The sequence below is a fragment of the Myotis davidii genome, unplaced genomic scaffold (assembly GCF_000327345.1).
Source record: "Myotis davidii unplaced genomic scaffold, ASM32734v1 scaffold840, whole genome shotgun sequence".
In the NCBI taxonomy this organism is placed as follows: domain Eukaryota; kingdom Metazoa; phylum Chordata; class Mammalia; order Chiroptera; family Vespertilionidae; genus Myotis; species Myotis davidii.
This window is the reverse complement of record NW_006291973.1, coordinates 582,810-596,966: the sequence shown is the minus strand read 5'-3', so window position 1 is coordinate 596,966 and position 14,157 is coordinate 582,810. Positions and strand designations below refer to the sequence as shown.

General features: G+C 36.5%; 1 protein-coding gene across 1 annotated transcript in view; it reads left to right on the top strand.

Moving 5' to 3' along the window:
• The window catches only part of RNF17 (ring finger protein 17), a 91,484-nt gene that overhangs the window by 8,676 nt on the left and 68,651 nt on the right, over positions 1-14,157 (top strand). Inside the window, exons 2-4 of the mRNA XM_015565053.1 lie at positions 3,878-4,031; positions 9,633-9,748; positions 11,308-11,428. Coding sequence (XP_015420539.1) covers positions 3,878-4,031; positions 9,633-9,748; positions 11,308-11,428 — 391 coding nt within the window. The remainder of the gene's footprint in view (positions 1-3,877; positions 4,032-9,632; positions 9,749-11,307; positions 11,429-14,157) is intronic.

Below are 14,157 nucleotides of genomic sequence, written 5' to 3'. Positions count from 1 at the left end.
AAACACCAACCAGAAAGAATATATGCACCTCTATGTTCATAGCTGCACAGTTTACAATAGCTAAGATTTGGAAACAGCATCAGCAGGTGAGTGGATTAAAAAATGTATATCTACACTGGAATACTACACAGCTATAAAAAAAGAAAGAACTCTTAACCATTTGCAACTGCAGAGCATTATGCTAAGCGAAATAAGCCAGTCAGACAAAGATAAGTATCACATGATCTCACTCATATGTAGAATCTAATGGGCAAAGTAGACTGATCGACAAAATAGATCCAGAAACATAGAAGCATTGAACAGACTGTGAAAGCTCAGAGGGAAGGCAGTGGAGGGTGAGTGGGTGGGAAGAGATCAACCAATGAACTTATATGCATAACCCCTGGACACAGAAAATAGGTTGGTGAAGGCCCGGGGTGAGGATGGGAGCAGTCTTGGAGAGGTCAATGGGGGATAAAGGAGGTATATGTAATACTTTCAAAAATAAAGTCCAAAACCTGGCAGGGAAAGTTTTGTTAGATTCTTATGACTTGAAAATAATTTTCTTTTGCTAGATTCTCTGTCCTTTAATCCCACTGGGGTGGTGGTCTTGTCCCCTCAGCCCTGACAGCAGCCTCATACATTGGGTCCTTGTCTCACTCTCTGGAACCCAGGAGGAGGCCCCACCCCCAGAACAGAGGAAGACTGCCTCTCAGTCCTATGCCTTCTGGGCCTGTGGTGGCAGTGGCAGACACACCAGTCTCTGAACTTCAGGGTCATTCTTCCTGTTTCTTGAAAGATAACCCACATTCATGGCCAAGAGCTTTATCAGCTATTGGTTCTTTTATGTTTTACAGTTCCTCCTTCATTTTATCTCTGTCCTCTCACATTTTATTAGAATGAACAAGGATAAAGCAGGCTGTACTTCAGCACTTTGCTTAAAATTCTCCTCAGTTAAATATCCAAGTTCTACTTTCTATCCAACAGAATATAATTCAGTCCCATTCTCTATCACTTTAAAACAAGAATTGCCTTTCCTCTTGTTTTCAATAATATGTTCCTCACTTCTAAGATCTCACCAGAAACACCATTAATGTTCATATTTCTACCAACAGTCTTTTCAAGGTAATCTGTACTTTTTCATTCAATCATCTTAGAACTCCTCTTCTTCTACCCATTACCCAGTTCCAAAGCCACTCCCACATTTTAGGTATTTGTTACATTCACACCCTACTTTCCAGAACTAAAATCTGCATTCATTTCTTAGGACTGTCATAATAGAATTCCACAAGTTAAGTGACTTAAACAACATAAATTTATTGTCTCACAGTTCGGATCTAGAAGTGCAAGATCAATTTATCAGTAGGGTTGGTTTCTTCTGAGACCTGTGAGTGAGTATCTATTCCATTCCCTTCTACTAGCTTATAGTGGTTCACTAGAAACTTTTGGTGTTCCATGACTTTTGCTTCACCCCAGTCTGTGTCTTCATCTTCACATCTCCTGTGTGTTTGTCTCTCTGCCCAAATGTACTCCTCTAAATAGGACATCAATCATATTGGATTAAATCCTACCATGTGACCTTATTTTAACTTGATTATCTCTGTGGAAGACCCTACTTATCTCTAAATAAAGTCAGATTCTGAGCTACAGGGTTATGACTCTAACATATCTTTTTTGGAGAGGCACAATTCAACCCATAAAATAGAGCTGCTTAGATTTGTAAGTCATATCTTCCATCAAATTTGGAAAGTTTGGTGCATTATTTCTTCAAATAATCTTCTACTTCTTTCTCTCTTCTCCATCTGGGACTCCCATATTGTGTGTTCAATAGTGTACCATAGGTCCCTTAGTCTCTTGTTCACTTCATTGCATTTTCTTACTGCTCCTCCCTGAATGATTTCAATTGTCGTATCTTTATATTCACTGATTCTTTCTTATGCTTGCTCAGATCTGGTCTTGAACTTTCTAGTATATTTTTTATTTCAGTTGTACTATTTTGCTGCATAATTTCTGTTTTATTCCTTTATATAGCTTCTGCTGTTTTGTTGGTATTTTAATGTTGGTTCTTTATTGTTTTCCTGTTTTTTTTTCTAGTTGTTCAGGTTTTCCTTTAACTCTTTGAGCATAGTTAAGACATTTGTCCTTAAGTCTAGTAAGTCCACTATCTGGGCTTCTTCAGTGACATTTTTTATCTGTTTATTTTGTGTGCATTCTGAAAATCAGATTCCCCAGGTTTGCTGGATTCTTTTTTTAAATTGTTGAAGACTGTAGTTGTTGGTTTGAGACTTTTCAGAACTATTTTTTGCAAAGATTATTCCTTGTGTGTGATCACTGAGATCTCTGTTCAGCAAATGTTTTGAAGAGATTTTTTAACACGAAGAATTTGATTGATGTTTGCTTGGTTGCTGTAAACCTTTGGCTGTTTTTCAGAGCTCTGATAAAGTTTGTTCCAATAATTTCTAGATTTTTTCAATGTTTCTATGGAAGCATGATAGCTTGGAGCTTCCTAGTTTGCTATCTTGCTGATTGTCATCCTCTATTGAATTTTCCAGTGTTCACTTTTGATCACCTGTTAATGGAAGAATATGAGTAATAATGTACTTAAATATAAAAGATCAAAGTGTTTAAAGTAGTTTTAAGGCAACTTAAATGAAATGATAAAAGAGAGGTTCAGAAAATTTCCACTTGCATTTTTATACTCAAAAGAGAGAAAACTTTTTTTTTCCCAATTGAGATGGATTTTTTAACCTTAAGAATTGATATTTGGAAAAATAATCAAATGTTTATCCTTTTGTTTTGTTTTAAGAACTATGTTGTAGGTACTATAGGAAATTTAGGAACTATAGTTCCTAATAGAGCTATAAGAGATCTAAAACTTATCTAAAAGAGCTATAAGAGATCTAAAACTTTGGCCTGTGGGGATTGGGCCAAAACCAGCTCTCCTTAAATGACTACACTCCACTCTCCTCCTAAAGATAACCAAATAGTCCATTTAATAATAGAAAGCTCTATTTTATTCAATAATGCTGCTATTTCACAAACCCTACTGAAATTATTAATTTAAATATTTTATCAATTCACTTAAAAACCATTAGATGGAATGGTTGATAGGAAACTGGACACAATGTCAAAGTTGCACTACATGAATTACTTTATGACCACTGTATAATGCAGGAATTAGAATCATCACTCCAATCCATATGTGAATCTTAGCACATTCATAAACTTTAGTTATGATATATTCTAGCCAAAAAGCATTGGCTTTGATCCATCACACCTGTAGATAAAATTTTCATCTTTTAGGAAATTCAGGGAAGACACCCAACTCAGTGAACAAATAAGTTAAATAACAGCATGAAGACATAAACACATAAATCCAAAAGGTGGGACAGTCTACAGAAAAAAATAGCAGATTCTTCAATAAGACAGGGTCATTTTTAAAAGAATACACCAGACTTACCAAGATAACCAGATATGTGTAATCTTGGATTGGATACTAGTTTTGGTTGGTTGGAGAAATCTAAATTGGAAGTACTAATAAGAACACTTACTGAAATAGGAAAGGTGAGAGTTGATTTTTTTAAAATGCAAGTTGTCAAATTGTATGTATGGTATGAGCTCATTTTTTGTAAAAAAAACAAAGGCATGGAAAGTGTCAGAAAATATATAGAAGGATCTACATTTAAGATATCTGGAGGAATGTGATTAAAATTTTTTATGTCTATGCTAGTTTTATATGCTTCTTCTGAAATAAGTTATTTCAAATTTAAATTATATAACATAATTTCTATCTAATTTCAATTCTAACATTATTTTATAAGCCATTTTTATAATATATACAACATTAAAAATTTAAGTTTCTATGAAACTGCAATATTTTAATCCCTTTATTTCTTAGATAGAGAGCCTGGATTTTTTATTTCTATTAAAGACAATTGAAGATTTCTATAAAAGTGAAGATGGGGAAAATCTAGAAATTCTCTGTCCAGTTCAAGATCAAGCATGTGTAGCCAAATTTGAAGATGGAGTTTGGTACCGAGCAAAAGTCATTGGTAGGCAATTTTGCACACTATTTCTACAAGGAAATGTTATGCTTAAGAACTGATATCATTTGAGTAGGTGTAAATTGAATCTTGGGAGTGATATTATTTGATCTATAATTTTTATCTGTCATCTGTCTTTAGAAAGCTAGTAATAATGTTGGGAGATGAATCTCTGAGAGGCTCCTTAGATTTCATTTGATTTGACCATTTTTTTGTTTTCTAATGTCTGCTTTATTTAAGATGTTAAAAAGTGCTTAAATGACTACACTCCACTCTCCTCCTAATAGGCAAAAAATTTTAACTCAGCCATTTCTTTTGATATCTACCTGTTATTTCTTTTCAATAACATATAGTACTTTGTTGATATTTTCTTACATGTTACTTATTTTGTTAGATAAGTTTTAGATCTCTTATAGCTCTTTTGTCCCCTCATAGTTGTCTTACAGTTTTTACTTAAATTAATATTTTATGTAACTATTTTCATTGGTAAACCATAAAATATACTTTGTTTAATTCTGAGTTAATAATTGCATCAACTTTTTACTTTTTCTTTTAATTTTTGGCTACATCTGCCTAATACTTCAAAACAGTTTTCCACATTTTTAGACTTTCAGATAATTTTTTAATTTTTTTTTAATCCTCACCCGAGGATAATTTTTCCATTGCTTTTTAGAGAGGGAAGGAGAGGATGGGAAGAGAGAGAGAGAAAATCGATGTGAGAGAAAGACATCGATTGGTTGCCTCCTGCATATGCCCCAACTGGGATTGGGGATTGAACCTGCAAGCCAGGTACATGCCCTTGGCTGGAAACCAAACCCATGACCCTTCAGGTACGGGGGCCAACACTCTAATCACAGAGCAACACTGGCCAGAGCAGTTTTTTTTAAATTTATTTATTTATTATTTTATAATCTACATATATAAAAGCCTAAGTGACCTGCTAACTGACCGGTAGCTATGACATCCACTGACCACCAGAGGGCAGATGCTCAACGCAGGAGCTGAAACCATGGGCATGGAACAGACTGATGAATCTGAGAGGAAGGAGGGGTTTAGGGAGGGAAGGGATTAACTAGAGATCTTATATGCACACTAGAGGCCTGGTGCGGGGTCCCTTGGCCTGGCCTGCGGGGATTGGGCCAAAACCAGCTCTCCAATAGCCGCCGAGGGGTCCCGGATTGCGAGAGGGGGCAGGCCAGGCCCAGGGACCCCACTGGTGCACTAATCTGTGCACCAGGCCTCTAGTTAATATATATTTTTATCTTTATTGCTGAATGGATTACATATGTCCCCTTATTTTCCCCATTGACCCCGTCTAGCCTGCCCCTGCCCCTCACCCCAGGTCTTCACCACACCACTGTCTGTGTCCATGGGTTATGCATATATATGCATACAAGTTCTTTATTTCATCTCTTCCCACTCCCTGCCTTCCCTCTAGATTTGACAGTCTGTTCCATGTTTCTATGTCTCTGAGTCTATTTTTTTCATCAGTTTATTTTGTTCATTGGATTACACATATGAGTGAGTTCATGTGATACTTGTCTTTCTCTGACTGGCTTATTTCACTTAGTTTAGTATCTTCCAGGTCCTTCCATACTGTTTCCAAGGGTAGGAGACCCTTCTTTTTTACTGCTGCATAGTATTACATGGTTTAGATGTACCATAGCTTCTTTATCCACTCATCTACTGATGGGCACTAGGGCTGTTTCCAAATCTTAGCTATTGTAAATAGCACTGCTATGAACATAGGGGTGCATATGTTCTTTCTGATTGGTGTTTCAGGCTTCTTAAGGTATATTCCTAGAAGTGGGAACACTGGGTCAAATGGCAGTTCTGTTTTTAATTTTTAGAGGAAACTCCACACTGATTTCCCTTGTGGCTGTACCAGTTTGCATTCCCACCAGCAGTGTATTAGGCTTCCTTTTTCTCCACATCCTCCCCAGCACTTCTTGTTTGTTAATTGATTGATAGCAGCAATTTTGACAGGTGTGAGGTGGTACCTCATTGTTTTAATTTGCATCTCTCTAATGATTAGTAATGTTGAGCATTTTTTCATATGTCTCTTGGCCATTTGTATGACTGCTTTGGAGAAGTGTCTGTTTAGGTCTTCTGCCCATTTTTTTTTATTGGGTTATTTGTTTTCCTTTTGTTGATTTCTATGAGTATACTCTATATTTTGGATATTAACCCCTTATTAGATGTATCACTGACAAATATGTTCTCCCATATTCTGGGTTCCCTTTTCATTTTGATGCTGATTTCTTTAGGTGTGCAGGTGCTTTTTTTTTTTTAATGTAGTCCCATTTGTTTATTTTTTCTTTTCTCTGGTATTATATCAGTGAAAATTTTGCTATGTGAGATGTCTGATATTTTGCTACCTATGTTTTCTACAAGGATTTTTATGGTTTCACGACTTACATTTAAATCTTTTATCCATGTTGAGTTTATTCTTATGTTTGGTTTAAATTGGTGGTCTAGTTTCAGTTTTTACATGTACTTGTTCAGTTCCAACACCATTTATTGAAGAGGCTGTCTTGAATCCATTGTATATTCTTGCCTCCTTTATCGAAGATTAATTGAGCATAACAGCTTAAGTCGATTTCTAGGATCTCTATTCTGTTCCATTGATCTATTTGTCTGTTCTTGAGCCAACACCAGGCTGTTTATAGTATAGCTTGATATCTGGTTTTGTGATCCCTCCAATTTTGTTCTTCTTTCGATTGCTGTGGCTATTCGGGCCTTTTTTGTTTCCATATAAATTTTGGAGTGTTTGTTCTAGATCTGTGAAATATGCTATTTGTATTTTAATAGGGCTTGCATTAAATCTATATATTGCTTTGGGTAGTGTGGACATTTTAATGATGTTGATTCTATCAGTCCGTGACATAGTATATTCTTCCATGTGTTTATATAGTCTTCTTTCTCTTTTTTCCATGTTCTATATTTCTGAGTACAAGTCTTATATTTAGTTTTTAACTGTGAAAACCTTCTTCTGTCTTCTGCTCCAATTAGAATGCTTGCTCCCTATGTTTACTGCACTTTTGTTATCCTGGGAATTTATTTCCCTTGGTCATACACTTCACTGTTCTCTGTATGGGATCCATTGTTTCTTGGATCTCAGGTTTACCTCTTCGGTTTACTCTCTTATTTTGGTGGAGCATCTTCTGATTGTTTCCTCAGAGAAAATAAATGATAGGTAAATTTTGAGACCTTTCATGTCTCCTGACTCACCTCTCATGTGATTAATAATTTGGGTAAAAAGTTGTTTAAATTCCAACCTTTATCTTTTTGACTATTTTGTTTAAAACGGCATCTTCCTTCAGAGACTTGAGGAATGGTAAGGTTCTAATGGTAGTGGTACAGTTGAGAATATTCTTCTAAATTAGGGATGGGGAATGTTGGGCCCTTATGCCATATAAGGCCCATGAAATGATTTGGTCTGGCCTGACCATGGCATTATGGGTCAATTAGTTAAATGTTTGATAAAATATAGCAGGCTAATTTTTAAGTTGATAATTTTGTGTGGCCTGTGAATGATGTTATAAATATCCAAATGGCCATTGGAAGTAAAAAGGTTCCCCACCCCTGTTCTACATGAAGATTCCAGTGGAAGTGGGGACAGGTTCCCTGACCTTCTTACCTTTTAGAGACAAGTCCCCTCCCAGTCACCTCAGTTACGGAAGGGCTTAAGTTGTTTGACGTGTTATCTTGAGTGCTGGTGTTGTTCTACCTTTTCCACTTCTGTTAAGGAGCAAAGAAAGCCTGTATTTTTCCCATATTGAGAGCATATATAGTATCAGTCCTTAAATTTGAAAATGATGGCAACAAGGTTAGTAGCACTGTATACATGTTCTGAGAAAAGCTAAAGTCAACTGTGTATTGTGAGTTTTTCTAAGAAAGGTCAGTAGTGTTTGATCTGTTTTTTTAGTATGTTTTCATTAATTTTCAGAGAAAGGAAGGGAGAGGGAAGGAGAGAGAGGAAGAGAGAAACATCAAAGATGAGAGAGAATCATCAGTAGGCTGCCTCCTGCATGCCTCTTACTGGGGATAGAGCCTGAACCTGGGCAAGTGCCCTGACTAGGAATCGAACCATAACCTCCTGGTTCATGGGTTGACCCTCAACCACTGAGCTATACCAGCCAGGTTGTATTGGTCTTTATTCAAACTTCATTGTATTTGAATCTTCCAGAGGTTTCTTTGGTACCCTTTAAAATATAGAGACTAGATTGACATAGAGGTCTGTCTCCACTTGCTTTTTCACAATATTCTGAAAATAAATTTTGAAAATTCCATAGTTACATATTATATGAATGAATCCTTAGTTTTTTATTATTAAATTTTTTGCCTTGTGTGATGACCTGTGTTGATAATCAACACTTATTAAGTGCTTGCTTTATGCTTGGTGCTCTGTAAAATGTATTAAATAGGTAAATTCTCAAAAAAAAGTTGAACAAGATTTGATTGTTTGATATACACATTTTACAGATGAAATAATGAGGGTTGGAGAGAAAAATTAACTTACTCAGGGTAATACCTTGGAGATTTTAATTAGCTTGCTTAGAGTCACATGCCCATCAGTGACTGAGCTATAGTTCTAACCAAGACAGTCTAATTCAAAGTCTAATTCTTAACTTTTAGGCTATAATCATGAGCACTTGATAGCTATTTTATTATGCTTATTTTGGTTGTCCCTTCAATATCTTATTTCTTAGTCACCAAGTCTGAACAACTATGGATTATGGTTGATTTTTTAAGTTCACATATTAGAAATATTTTTTTACATTTTAAAAAATATTAAGTTTGTATGTTTGTTAAGAAGACCGGAGAAAAAACAAGCAATGCTTAGAGAAATGGAGTTACACTTTTAGTATTATTATTATTATTATTATGCACAGGCCCAGAGAAAAATGTCTTTCAAATTCTGAGCAAAAACGTGGAGGAAGCTTTCCCTGTTGATACTTTTTCCAGTTCTTTGTCTCCCAAATTTGGAATGAGACTTCCAGACCTTCTGAGAAAGAAGGCCTGTGTGCTGGGAAGGGGCCAAGAGACCATATCTTCAAGGCCTGGTTGTGCCAACACTGACAGCTCTGTCTGGGGCATCGTTTATGGCCTCTCTGGAATGGGAGTAGTCTTATTTTCCCTATTATTTAAGCAAGCAGGTGTTTACAGAAGCCAAAATAACAGGGTTAAAATTTCAAACAGCAATTTTCATATAAGATGGAGGTTACTATGCTTCGTGTTGAACATAAAAGTATTCTAATCTGTCTTGGTCAGGGTGACTCGGTTGGAGTGTCATCCTGTACACCAGGTGGTGGCATGTTGGATTCCCAGGTTGTGGGTTCAATCCCTGACTAGGGCAAGTATGGGAGGCAATCCATAAATGTTTCTCTCTCACATCTCTCCCCCTCTCCCCCTACCCTCTTTCCCCATCTCCTTCTTTTTCTCTCCTCCTTTCCCTTTTCTCCCTCTCCCTTCCTCCCTCTCTCCTTTCCTCTCACTAAAATCAATTTAAAAATTTTTTAAGTATTAGTTGACTTTAGATTACTCTAAATTTTGCTAGATAGGTTTTTCTTTCCAAGTTTGTGATTTCTAATTTCATAATTTTTGAAGGATTGCCTGGACATCGTGAAGTTGAAGTTAAATATGTGGACTTTGGCAATACTGCAAAAATAACACTTAAAGAAATGCGTAAAATAAAGGATGAATTTCTGAGTCCCCCAGAGAAGGTAATCTATTTATTGTGAATCATAGGTTTAGAATATTAGCACACATATGAAAGTATTTTTAAAAGTCATTTCACCATAGAAATGTTCTGGTAACTAACATTTTTGTCTCTACATAAATTCTGTTACATGACTATAGAGATGTTCTAGTTGCTATCCTATATAATAAAAGGGTAATATGCAAATTGACCCTAACAGCAGAATGACTGGGAATGACTGGTCACTATGACATACACTGACCACCAGAGGGCAGACGCTCAATGCAGGAGCTGCCCCCTGATGGTCAGTGAGCTCCCACAGGGGGAGCTCTGCTCAGCCACAGCCAGGCTGATGGCTGCCAGCACAGCATTGGTGGCGGGAGCCTCTCCCACCTCCTCAGCAGCGCTAAGGATGTCCGACTGCAGCTTAGACCTGCTCCCCACTGGCAAGTGGACATCCCCCAAGGCCTCCTGGGTTGCCAGAGGGATGTCTGACTGCCAGCTTAGGCCTGATCCCCCAGGGAGCGGGCTTAAGCCAGCAGGTAGACATCCCCCGAGGGGTCCCAGACTGCAGGAGGGCACAGGCCGGGTTGAGGGAATCCCCCCAAGTGCACAGATTTTTGTGCACCAGGCCTCTAGTTTAAGAAATAATGTGTATCTTAGCAAATAAGCATTCATTATAAACAAATGTGTATATATATTTGTGTCTTTATAAGAATTTTCTGGTCTGCAGCTTGTAATGTTATTTTGAAATATCTATATAATGTGGGAAGAGTATGTGTAAAAAAAAAGCTCATTACAGAAGTATTTTTACTGTGATCCCATTTATATTTAAGTGTATCTAACATGTTCAAGAGTAAGAGAGATGTCTACAAGAATGAAGAAGAAAACAATGTAGCCTTCTGTAATCCTCTGAATTGCTGTTGGCAGTATTTTTCATTTTAAAATGGGTAGAAAGTTATAGGAAGAGGTTAAAAATATAGACAAGCAAAATGAGGGGAATCACTCTGAATTATTCAATATTTTTTAATATATACTTTATTGATATTTTTTACAGAGAGGAAGGGAGAGGGATAGAGAGTTAGAAACATTGATGAGAGGGAAACATCGATCAGCTGCCTCCTGCACACCCCCTACTGGGGATGTGCCTGCAACCAAGGTACATGCCTTTGACTGGAATCAAACCTGGGACCCTTCAGTCTGCAGGCTGACACTCTATCCACTGAGCCAAACTGGTTAGGGCTTATTCAATATTTTTAACGTACTTCTGTAATATGCATCGTCTCTGTTTTTAACAATTATAGGATTATGCTGTATACAGTCCTATAGCCTGCTTTTCTCATTTAATAATGTAGCATAAGGTTCTTGTAATTCTTTTGATGTATGTTTGTTATTCTGGTATCCTGTTGATTCCAATTATTTGCATTTATAAAGTACTGTCATAGGCATCTTCCATATTTATTTATTTTCTGAATATGTATTAAATTCAGACACAAAGTTTAGTTTGAACACACATAAACTTTAATTCTAAAATAACTAGAAATTAAGTTTACTTTCTTAATGGTGCAATTTTGTTTGACACAGGCAATTAAATGTAAGCTGGCCTATATTGAACCATGTAAAGGGACATTGCAGTGGTCCAAAAAAGCTAAAGAAAAATTTGAAGAAAAAACTCAAGATAAATTTATGACATGTTCAGTCATTAGTAAGCTATTTTCATTTTTATATTTTGCTCTGTGATCATACATAATTTTAAATAAGAATAACATTCACCAGATCTTATAATAAATTCCGTGTGTCATCAACAAGAGTAGTGAAGATGACTTCTATTGAAATTAGGTAAAATGGAGTAATGTCTTCCATGCTCTAGAGCAAGCATGTCAAACTCGCCACCTGGGCTGCATGTGGCCCACAACGAACATTTTTGCAGCCCAGCCAATATAACAGTATGTAAGAAACGTTTTAATAAAAATTTCATAACTTAATTTTTACAATATCCTGATATATAAAATTATTAATAATGAACTACAATGTTCTCTAATGACTGATTACTATAATCATGTTGCGTTCATTTCCCTTACGCACCTTACACACAGGTGCACCATTTCTCTCCACTAATACTAGCAGCGAATATTTTAGCAGCCGATTGCCACATCATTAGTCTTATACTGACTTGTTTGGTGTGCACAACAGGAAATATTTCACTTTTGGAGAACAAGAAAAATAGGTTTATTTGTGTTATGCTTATTAATTTGTGCAGTTATTCAGTGTCTGGTAAGTTAATGTTCAAGAAAAAGTAATTTTTATTAAAATTTTGTTATTTGATGTTAATGATTACTCATTTATTTCAGCCCTTTGTATTCAGCATGTCTTTATAGAAATAAACCTACATTTCTATGAAAATTGAAGCTTTTGTTTTTTTGCAGTCTACATAAACTTAAACCTTGTTTATTTGGCCCATGTTAGCCTTTGAGTTTGACATACTTGCAGTCTAGAGTTTTAAATCAGTGCATGAGGTTAAAATTACTATTAACGATCAAGTCACCCTTAACACAGCCTCTTGAAAGCCCTAAAGCTAGGAATTAGCTTCTCTTATTTCTGTTTGCATTTTTGCCAGGACTGTGTCCCTGATTTTGCAATAATGGAGGTCAGTGTTTAATTTGCAGGAAAGTGAGGGGAGGGAAGACATAACTGGTAAATAGTTTTTGTTTGTTTTCATTTCATTTGACTTGAGTAAATTGAACAATAGACTCTCAGTATATTTTGAAAAAAGTTACTTCTTTTTTGGCATTGTTTGGGTCCAAGACATAGGCTGACACTAGCCAACAATTTTGTAACCCAACAAATTGTGAAAATCAAAACTTCAGTGGCACAACCTGATCTGAATCAACATGAGGAGATATATATATATATATATATATATATATACACACACACACACACACACACACACATATATATAATTTCTGCCTCCTTTACAATGAATAGTCACACAGTCAGTCCTTGCTTAACATGGTCAATGGGTTCTGAGACCTTAAGCAAAACAACATGTAACGAAACCATTTTTACCATAGGCTAATTGATATAAATGAGTTTAGTTTCTAGGCATCTCATCAATGTCAATAACAAAATGACATAATTTGAAGACCTGCATATATTCCACTTCAGGATAATAATGTTTGTTTGTGGGATGCTGTCTCAGAATCTACTGGGAGTATTATAAAATATGCAACTTTTCTCAATTTGAAGAAACCTGAAATGTGTCTCATTCCAAGGGGCTTGGATAGGGGGATTGGGAATCTTAATTATCTGAGGCTTTATATGTTCCAAAGCTATGATCGACATCGGCTTTGTTGGTTTTAATGAGTACTAGTGTAGGATATACAAGACCATGTTTGCTTAGGGTTGATTTATGGGCCTTTAAGGGTAATTTTTACTATGTCATTTTTTTCTTTTCTTTTTTTTTTTAAATCCTCACCTGAGGATATTTTTTCCATTGATTTCTAGACAGAATGTAAGGGAGGGAGGAGGGGAAAAGAGAGATGGAAGGGAGGAAGGAAGGGGAGAGAGAGTGAAACATTGACATGAGGGATACACATCAATTGGTTGCCTCCTGCACGAGCCCCTACTGGGGCTAGGGAACCTGAAACCGAGGTATGTGCCCTTGCCTGGGAATCAAACCCATGACCCTTAGGTCCGAGGGCCAATGCTCTAACCAGGGTTCCTCAAACTACGGTCCATGGGCCACATGCGGCCCACCGAAAACGTTTATCCAGCCCACTGGGTGTTTTTTGCCGCCGCTCTGTGCATAGGAATTTGTTCATAGTTTTTTTTTTAAACTATAGTCCGGTCCTCCAACGGTCTGAGGAACAGTGAACTGGCCCCCTGTTTAAAAAGTTTCAGGACCCCTGCAGCCACTGAGCAAACCAGCCAGGGCTATATCCATTTTTTTTCACTTTTCTCATACTACCATTAAATGAACCCAACCATTGTCAGATTATTAGCCTGTTTTACAATGAGGAAACTGAAGCTTAGAGATCAAGTGCTCAAGGTCACATAGCCTAGAAATGATGACATATGTGATCATTTATTCACTTTTATATAAGAAATTTTTTTCTGAAGAAATAGTTCCATAAAAGAGGATTATGATTATAAAAATTGAATCCTTAGTCTATAGAATTTTTATATCTGGCTTCTCTGATATGAGCAGTAAATTAAGGGCCTCTTAGTCCTTGAGTAACCTCCACCGATTTTGAGCTTTACCCTAGGTAATTATGCTTCCCAACTTTTCTTTTGATATTTATTCTGTTGATTTTGAGCTCCTCCCATGAATGTCCCCTCCTGTGGACAGCCCATCAAGACTGGGCTCCCTAAATCAGAAACGATAGAGGCGAAATAACAACAGACCCCACAGAAATACAAATGATTGTTAAA